General features: G+C 57.5%; 1 protein-coding gene across 1 annotated transcript in view; it reads left to right on the top strand.

The window, feature by feature from the left end:
• LOC113490886 (heat shock factor protein 1-like) overlaps nt 1-8899 on the top strand; it is a 41204-nt gene that overhangs the window by 28881 nt on the left and 3424 nt on the right. Inside the window, exons 5-9 of the mRNA XM_026867498.1 lie at nt 514-589; nt 1190-1251; nt 2615-2863; nt 6016-6030; nt 6820-7053. Coding sequence (XP_026723299.1) covers nt 514-589; nt 1190-1251; nt 2615-2863; nt 6016-6030; nt 6820-7053 — 636 coding nt within the window. The remainder of the gene's footprint in view (nt 1-513; nt 590-1189; nt 1252-2614; nt 2864-6015; nt 6031-6819; nt 7054-8899) is intronic.

Below are 8899 nucleotides of genomic sequence, written 5' to 3'. Positions count from 1 at the left end.
CAGCCGCCGCTCCGTCCCGCCGCCGCCCAGGTCCCTGCCGGGACCCTCCTCGCCTTCCCCCCCTCCCCTCCCCAACCCCTCGGTCTCTAGAGAAGCCGATTTATAACCAGCCCTGCGTGCACCTGGGCCAGATCAAGGAGATTGAGCTGGGTCACCGGGGGCCTTTCCACAAGGGCACCCTAATGGCTCGGAGCAGATGTGAGCTGCTGGCTCGCTCTGGGCACGGCTCCGGGTTACTGCCCACGTGTGAAGAGCTGCCGTTCCCGCAGCCCCGACGACCCAGGGGACGGCAAACGCCGACTTAATGAACACAATTTCACCCCCAGCCCCGGGAGGTTGCAAATGAGCCAGTGTCTGGAGATGTCGGCAAATCCCCTGCCGCCGTTTTCCGACTTGCCCCCGCTTTATTTGCTCTGCCTGAGAGGCCGCGGGTTTTTTGTTGTGGTGGTTTTGTTGGGTTTTGGGTTTTTTTTTTTGTTTTCTCAGGTGGCTTTTTTGTTTCTTGTCTTGCAGCGAGAACGAGGCGTTGTGGAGGGAAGTAGCCAGCTTGAGGCAGAAGCACGCTCAGCAGCAGAAAGTTGTCAATAAGGTAAATCCCGACCTTCCGGACGGGGCGCTCGTGGTGGTGGCAAGGCCGGATCGGTGGGATGCAGCGGCGTTAATTCCGTTCAAGAATTATTTTAATCACCGTGTTTTCTTCCTGTTACGATGCTGGAAATCCAGCAGGGAGAGGCTAAATTTGGGCTGGCGCTGTTACCGATGCCGAGCTGGGCTGCCTGCTGCCTCATGGCCTCAAGCTGCCCAGGGCAGGGTCAGGCTGGCTCTGAGGAAGGATTTCTGTGCAGAAGGGGCTGTTGGGCGTTGGAATGGGCTGCCCAGGGCAGGGGGGAGTCCCCAGGATCCCTGGGGGGGTTGAAGAGTCGGGCTGAGCCAGCGCTGAGGGGTCTGGGGGAGTTGGGAACGGTCAGGGGGAGGGTCAGGGTTGGGCTGGAGGAGCCTGGAGGGTTTTTCCAGCCCAGATGATTCCGGGGTTCTGTAGCGGTTTCACCCCCCGCCGTCACCTTTGTGCTCAGGGTTGTGGTCAGTGCCGCTGTGTCCCCGCTGCCCAGCTCAGGCTCAGCTCAGAGCACAGATCGCTCCCCGAACCGCACGCACCGTAACAGCTTTTCTTTTTTTCTTCTCCTCACAGCTTATCCAGTTTTTGATTTCATTGGTGCAATCCAACCGTATTCTTGGGGTGAAGAGGAAGATGTAAGTCTGCATTTCTACATCCAGAATAAAGATTCCCTGTCTGAGAGAATAAAGAGAGGATCAGCAGAGTGGGTCCCCCAGATCTCTGTCTCCTGTAGCAGCCTTGCCAGTGGGGTAGGACTGGACAGCGGGATCACTGGGATCATGTGAGCCTTCCAGTACTTGCTCCAGCCACAACCAGTTAACGCTGCTATGCACCTCGTACCCAGAGGGGTTTGTGCCCATGTGGAACTCTCGGCAGCGCCCGCAGGGCGGGCCGGGTCCTGCGCTGCCCAGACAGCCCCTGGGCACCACCCTGGTGTTTCGTTTGGCCCGAGGGAAACCTCGGGCCATCCCAAGCGGCCTCCTGTCCCCACAGGCTGCTGTGACACCGTCACAAAGGGATTACGCCTGTCCCCGCCTGTGCTGAGGGTTGTTTTGCCCCTTGCTGGTTGTTCTGGATGACCAGTCGGTGCCCTCAGTGGTTAAGAACGTTCCCAAGGTTAATGTGTTTTTGACCAATTAATAGTTACTTGGTTTTGTCCCACTGTAGCACAACCCCTTGTCCCTCCTCAGCTATTACATGCGGTTCTCCTCTTGGTTCTCACCCGAACCTGTGCTAGGCCGAACGGGCCCTGCTCTTCCAGTCTCATCCTGCGGGACGAGCTTCTCCTCCACCCCATTTTTTACGCTTGTTCACGTACAAACTGGGAGATAACTCAGCCGTGCGCCTGTTCCTGCCCCCGCGTTGCCTGTCGAACCGCGGGGCTGTCCTTTTGTGTTTGAACAGTGCCCAGCAGCACCATATGGCAGACAACACCACAGCAGGCTCGATTATTATTAATGAACAGAGTGGTTTATACGGTGATAACGTCCAAGGCACGCTGAAATGATTTATCTTGTAAGGAGAAAGGGCTTCTCCACAGTACTCAAGTACTTGAAAAGGGCCACAGAAGTGGCTGTGTCACAGCTGACCACCCGTCATCCATCTTTGGAGCAGTTGGCCGTGGAGAATGAAGCCAAGCAGAGCGCTGACAATACAGGCCTGCGGGAGGAGGTGACCAGGGACTCTTAAAAAAAGTCCTCTGAGGCCTCAGTTTTTCCATTTCTGCTCAACAGACCTGCCCGGCGTAGCCCAGGGGCCGGTCACGGGGGCCGGTTGTGTTCTCTGCGTTGTGGGGTTGCCTGCTCTGCTCCGCTGGCGCAGCCGCCCCCGTGGCCACTCGCCCCTCCAGAACCCCCAGACCCTCTTGGGGTGGGGGCAGGTACCCGGTTCTGGGGTTTGGGGGCAGGGGGGTGGATTCTGCAGGGCAAGGGGGAGAGGTGGTGCCCGAGACCCGGTGCCGGCGGTAACTCCGGTGGTGTTTGGGAATTTTTTTCGCAGCCCCCTGATGTTGAACGACAGCAGTTCAGCACATTCCATGCCGAAATACAGCCGCCAGTACTCCCTGGAGCACGTCCACGGCGCATCCCCCTACGCAGTAAGTGCGCCGGGCCTGGGAGCGGGGCGATGGGGGACGCGGCTTCCTGGGGATTTGGCTCTTCTCCAGCGGGTCTTGCCTTTGTACAACCCTCCGCTCGACACCTCTTTGTTTGCTTTGGCAAAAGATTCGAAGGTGGCAGCTGCGTTCTAGCTCGGCCAACGTGGAGAGAGGGCTGTTCGCTGGTAATTTCCCCCCGTAGTTGTGCCGGGGCGGAGGGTTTGGCCTCGGGGTTGTCTGAATTCCACGGGAAGCGGCGATGGGTTGAAGTGGTGCATCCTTGCTTGGCTTCCGTCTGCCAGCTCGGGCCATGGTTTGGTTTTGCAACAAACAAAAACGCAGTGGATGTTGATCAGTCTATGAAACATTTGCCTAATTAACGTGTGCCCATGTATAATTTGAGTTACTCCCTCCAAAGAAACCTGCTTTCAGCCAGGGGAGGTGGTGCGGGGCAGAGCCTGGCTGAGACACAGACCTGAAGTAGCCAAGACCCAAGCGATGAGGCTGAAATTGTGGAAGTAGTGAGCCTGACGGGAAGAGCGGAGCGTGCTCAGGAGAATCCCCGGGAGAGCAGGTTGGGTGGAACTTTAGACTAGATATTAGGAAGGATTTCTGTGCAGAAGGGGCTGTTGGGCGTTGGAATGGGCTGCCCAGGGCAGGGGGGAGTCCCCGGGATCCCTGGAGGGGTTGAAGAGTCGGGCTGAGCCAGCGCTGAGGGGTCTGGGGGAGGGTCATGGTTGGGCTGGAGGAGTTCAAGGGCTTTTCCAACACGGATGGTTCTGGGGTTCTGTGGAACTGGACGCATGGGGTGAGAGCAGGTGGGAGCTGTTGGGGTGAAGGGCTGCCCCCCAAAGACCTCGTGGGTGCAGAGTCTGGAGGAAAGGCCGTCACGGCTGGCTGTGGGCGTGTCTGGCCTCATGACGGTGGGTGAATGTCTCGGTCCCCACGGGGGTTATGAGGCGGGTGAATCTTGGGTTCCCCGAGAGGCCGGGAGCGGTGGAAGGGGCAGTCCCTGCTCTGCAGAGCTCAGCTCGGAGAAACGACGGTGCTGATGCTTCATTAGCTGACAACTTAGTGAGTGAACGGAGACAGTTAGGCAACGATCAACTGGTAACCTTCGATCAACCAGCAACCTTTGATCAACGGGTAACCTTCGATCAACTGGTAACCTTCGATCAACATCAACCAATAACCTTCGATCAACCAATAACCTTCAATCAACTGGTAACCTTCAATCAACTGATAACCTTTGATCAACTGGTAACCTTCGATCAACCAATAACCTTCGATCCACTGGTAAACTTCGATCAACTGATAACCTTCGATCAACTGGTAACCTCTGATCAACCGGTAACCTTCAATCGACTGGTAACCTTCGATCAACCAGTAACCTTCAATCAACCGATAACCTTCAGTCAACTGGTAACCTTCAGTCAACTGGTAACTTTCCAAGAGTGAATAAAGGCACTTTGGCGATGAGACAATTTTCCTAACAACACGTCAACGATCAGCTGATCGCACAAGACTTATACAAGTGGATATACGTAAGAGAGAGCAGAAGAGGAAAGAGGGGAGGGGCAGGAAAAGGGGAGCCCCCGCCCTTGGCTCCCGCGGCGTCGTGGAGTAATAAGCTCAGTCCGTCGGTGTTGGGTCACAGACACACGCGGGGCGTTGCCTTTATGTAACGTTTCCTACGCCTGTGCAATAGCTTGTTCCAGAAGGTTCTCGGTGGCTTGTCCCCACGCAGTGAGGTGCATTCTGTCTCTGGGCACCGACGGGAGGGAGGGAGGGGTAAAGGAACGGCCCATCAGCCCCTCTGCAGAGCTCGCTCCGCTCTCCCCCCGTGGCGCGTCCCGCTCGGGTTGTTTGAGGCTTCCTCTTGTCTTCACGAGCAGTTTGTTGGGTTTCCATGAGCAGTTTGTGACAGCAAATGCCATGTGTCCCCCGCTGCCTCGCTCCAGGATGTGGCCTCGGGGACACGCCAACACGTTCTGGGAGTCTGTAAATGTACCCTCCGGGCCGGCCTCCCGAATTGCTGCTGGTTCCCGGGGAATCCTGACGCTGCGTCTACACTCCCCCCCCTTCTTCTGATGCACTTTTTGATGTGCGGCCTCCCGTGGCCAACAAACACGAGTCTCTTCCAAACCCTTCTGCTGGCTCCACATCCTCCTTCAGACGGGCTCCCTCTGTGTGTTGAGTTTGCTCAGCCTCGAAAGCCAGCAGAGGGCGGCGGGGTCGCTTACGCTCCATCTCTCGCCCCACGGGCTGCAGCGTCGCCTGCGCCTCAACCCTGTGTCAGACATGGTGTTTTGAACCCCCTCGCGCCGCGTGGGCCGCGCTCCCTGGGCTCTGACCTTCCACGGGGGCTGGAGGCCGCGTCCCGTGCCCTGAGGGCTACGAAACCTCACTGGTGGCACTCCCAGAGCCTGCCTGGTCAACACTCACTGCTGGTCGCTGCTTCTGATGGCCTCAGGCCTTGGCTGACCCTCTCAGTTCTGGGCCCCTCACCCCAAAAAGGCCATTGAGTGACTCGAGCGTGGGCAGAGAAGGGCAACGGAGCTGGGGCAGGGTCTGGAGCACAGGTCTGCTGGGGAGCGGCTGGGGGAACTGGGGGGGTTCAGTCTGGAGAAGAGGAGGCTGAGGGGAGACCTCCTGGCCCTCGGCAACTCCCTGCCAGGAGGGATCTGGGGGAGTTGGGAACGGTCAGGGGGAGGTTCAGGGTTGGGCTGGAGGAGCTGCGAGGGCTTTTCCAACCGAGATGATTCTGAGATTCTGTCCAGTGAAACAACCACTGCCCTGGGAGCAGGTTTAGCTTTGCCCTGCGCGGAGGAGAAGGTGCAGCAGCAGCTTCATTCCCCAGTAACTGCTGATAACCGTGGCAGCTCTGTCCCAAACACCACGGGCAGAGAGGCTGAGGATCTCGTAGCAAACACAGGTCTGCCAGCGCCCAGCAGCAGCGTTGTCAGCTCAGGCCCAGCCGAGGTGGGAGCTGCCCTCTGACCCTGGAGGTTGTGCTCAGCCCTGTAGCGACAGCCCCTCACTGCGGCAGTGCAGCCCCCAGCAGCTCACAGACTTTCTGAGCCTCCCCGAGCAAAAAGGGCCCATCTTTCCCCAGCACCTTGTGGTCTCCGAATTCTTCTTTTCTTCCTCTTTAATAGGTTATTCCTGGCACTGGCGCTTCCCCCGAGGTGCTGAATCACCCACAAATGCCATTTATTGCCTTTAATACCCTCTGCCAGGAACACTCGCTCTTAAATATAGACCATATGTTTGCTTAATGGCCCTTTTCTCTGTCCTTTTGTAGTTGCTGTCCTTTGCAGTAGGACTAATTGCACTTCTTACACCCCCAAATCAGTGCGTTTGGGCCGTAAAATTAGGGCTGACCGAAGGAGCCATCCTCCCTTCCCAGAAAAACAGCCCATCTGAAAACACCTGGGTGCTGATGTCAGAGGTGGGTCCCAGGCCCTGTCTGCACCAAGGCGTCGCTCCGCTGACTCCCGGGAGTGGTTCCCCCACCGCAGCCCCCACCCCACGGCCACTCTAGGGAAGGGCATCCTCGCCGGGCCACTCCTCTGCTAGGGAGGCTACATCCACAGCAAGCGCTCGGTTGTTTTCCCTAGACGGGTAAAGAAAAATCCCACCCTGCTTCCCAGAAGCTCACGCACACAGGGCTGTGACCAGTGGTGGCAGAAAGAGCACACGAGGGTGATGTGTCAGGGGAGCTGGCTAGGGTCAGAATCAGAACTGTTTAGGTGCTCAGATTTGGGTCAGAATCAGAACTGTTTAGGTGCTCGGTTTGGGTCAGAATCAGAACTGTTTAGGTGCTCGGTTTGGGTCAGAACCAGAACTGTTTAGGTGCTTGGTTTGGGTCAGAATCAGAACTGTTTAGGTGCTCAGATTTGGGTCAGAATCAGAACTGTTTAGGTGCTCGATTGGGGTCAGAACCAGAACTGTTTAGGTGCCCGTTCCGCCTCCTCTTTGTAGCTGACTTTGAGGCTTTGCATGTGAAGAGGCGTCAGCAGTCGGAAGGAGGTTTTTGCCCCCTTGTGTGGAAGCAGATCTTAGAAATGTGTTAGCGTGAGATTTTTACCCGTTTTCTTTCTCTCAGGAGTAGCCCCGTGGTCCGTATCAAAGAAGAACCCCCTAGCCCCACCTGCAGCCCCCAGGTAGAGGAGGCCAGCCCAGGGAACCCTCCCGCTGTTGAAACTCTTCTGTCCCCCTCCACGTTCATTGACTCCATCCTGCAGGAGAACGAGCCCAGCACCACGACCGCTGCAGCCGGCGACAGCACCCCGCAGCCTCAGCCCCAGGAAAAGTGCCTCAGCGTTGCCTGCCTCGACAAGTAAGTGCCGTGCCCAGCCTGGCTGAGCTCAGGCCTTGCCACAACCATCCCACCGCTCTTGTTGTTAAGCTTTGTAAGGATGTGGTTAAGCCAGCGCTGGGCGCAGGTGGGGTCGTTGGTCCAGCGCGGGGCTCTGAGCGCAGCCTTTCCCCCGAGGGCCGTGAGGGAGATTTCTCTCTCCCGTTCCTCTTCTGCTGGGAGCGAGGAACGTTTCCTATCACCTGACCCCCCCGCACAGAACTAAACCCCCTGGGAGGGTGGATTCTGCTGCGAGGGGCCACGTGAAATGCCGAAAATAAGCACAGATAAAAATTACTGCGCTAAATATATCGCTCAAACTGCTGCTCCTCCAGCGCAGGAATTGAGTCACGGCGAGATCAGCTGTTTCATCTCAGGCTCAGCACATCTCTCGCGCTCTATAAAAGCTTCTGCGCTGTATTTGCAGTCCAGGGGTGGCCGGTGGCTCCTCGAATTGCTCGCTGGAAGCTTTAACCCCAGTGGGTTTTACCCGCAGGGGAGACTTGGAACCGTCTCCGTCAGCCTGCTTCGACAGCGCGCACCGTAGCGCTGCCCCTACGCCGTCCTCTGCTTTAGCCCAGCCCAGCTGCCCCCCAGATCAATAAGGGAGGAAGGTTTGTGTTAAACTGGCGTTTGCCCACCTCGTTCTGGTCGTGAATACGCTCTTCCACTCATCCTCTACTCACCAGGACGCAGCTTGCGTCAGGCGTAGGCTGGGCTCGGCAGGTGGCAGCCTGCACTCGGTGGGTAGTTTTTTATTAGGGAGCAGGCGTGCAGTCTTTATGTCTTTTATCACCACACAGTGCTCGCAGACGCAACTGCAAGGGGTGGGATGAAAAAAAACAGAAAATGGTTTGTCCGCATCGAGCTGCCAAGAACTTCTCCCCTTGACCATGTCGAGTGACTTCGGCTTCTTCTCAGATCTCGGCCGCTTCCCATTGTCCCCGTGTTCTGGGAGAAACAGCGTCAGGGTTAAAGTTTTCCCTCTGAAAGCCAGGACAGACTTTCTGTCCTTAAAGCCTAAAAGCGATTCGGAGAAGACACAGTTAGTGCCAGGGTGCTGGAAGGCAGGGAAAGGACGCAGAAAGCATCTGCCCCTGCGGAGAGCCAGCTCCGCGCTCTCGCCCTTGAAAAGGGTTTGTCCTTCCCCTCCTTTCGGCGCTCTCTTACTCCTGCGTCTTGCCAAGAGCACTGCGCTTCTCTCCTCTGCTTTAGGGCTGTTCCAGAGGGAAGGATTCCCAGCCACGCACTAGCCCTGTCCCCGTCTCGCTGCTCCTAACCCGCCTGCCCCATGAATTTATAAAGGAAGAGTTGGGACATTTTGTGGCTGACCCCGAGGGCGCACGGCGCTAGACAGGAGTGGAACCGTTCAACACAAAATCTGTCCCTGCCCCGGGGAATTTGAAGGCAAAATGTCAATAATAAAAGGAAGCCCTGGGCCTGGCTCCTCGCCGGGTTGGGATGGTGTTAGCTGTGTGCCTCCGCCTGCAGCTTTGGTTCTTGGGGTTACTGGACAGTCCTGTGGTGGCAGAGGAGGAGGTGGGTGTCCCCAGCGGGCTGCGGCGCTCCCGAGGGGCTGGTAGGAAAGGTGGGACAGGCCATCAGACAGACAAGGGGCGATGGTTCCGAACTCAGAGGGGAGATTCAGGCTAGATCCAGGGAGTAGATGTCCTACTGGGAGGGTGGTGAGGCACTGGGCCAGGTCGGCGCCCCATCCCTGGGAGCGTTCCAGGTTCAGTTGAGCGAGGCTCTGAGCCACCCGAGCTCAGACCCGAGGGGGGTGGGACTGGATGACCTTGAAGGGTCCCTCCCACCCCAACCCCTTCGC

Source organism: Athene cunicularia, unplaced genomic scaffold (genome assembly GCF_003259725.1).
Source record: "Athene cunicularia isolate RWA unplaced genomic scaffold, athCun1 SCF_58, whole genome shotgun sequence".
Taxonomy (NCBI): Eukaryota; Metazoa; Chordata; class Aves; order Strigiformes; family Strigidae; genus Athene; species Athene cunicularia.
This window is presented reverse-complemented; position numbering and strand designations above follow the sequence as displayed.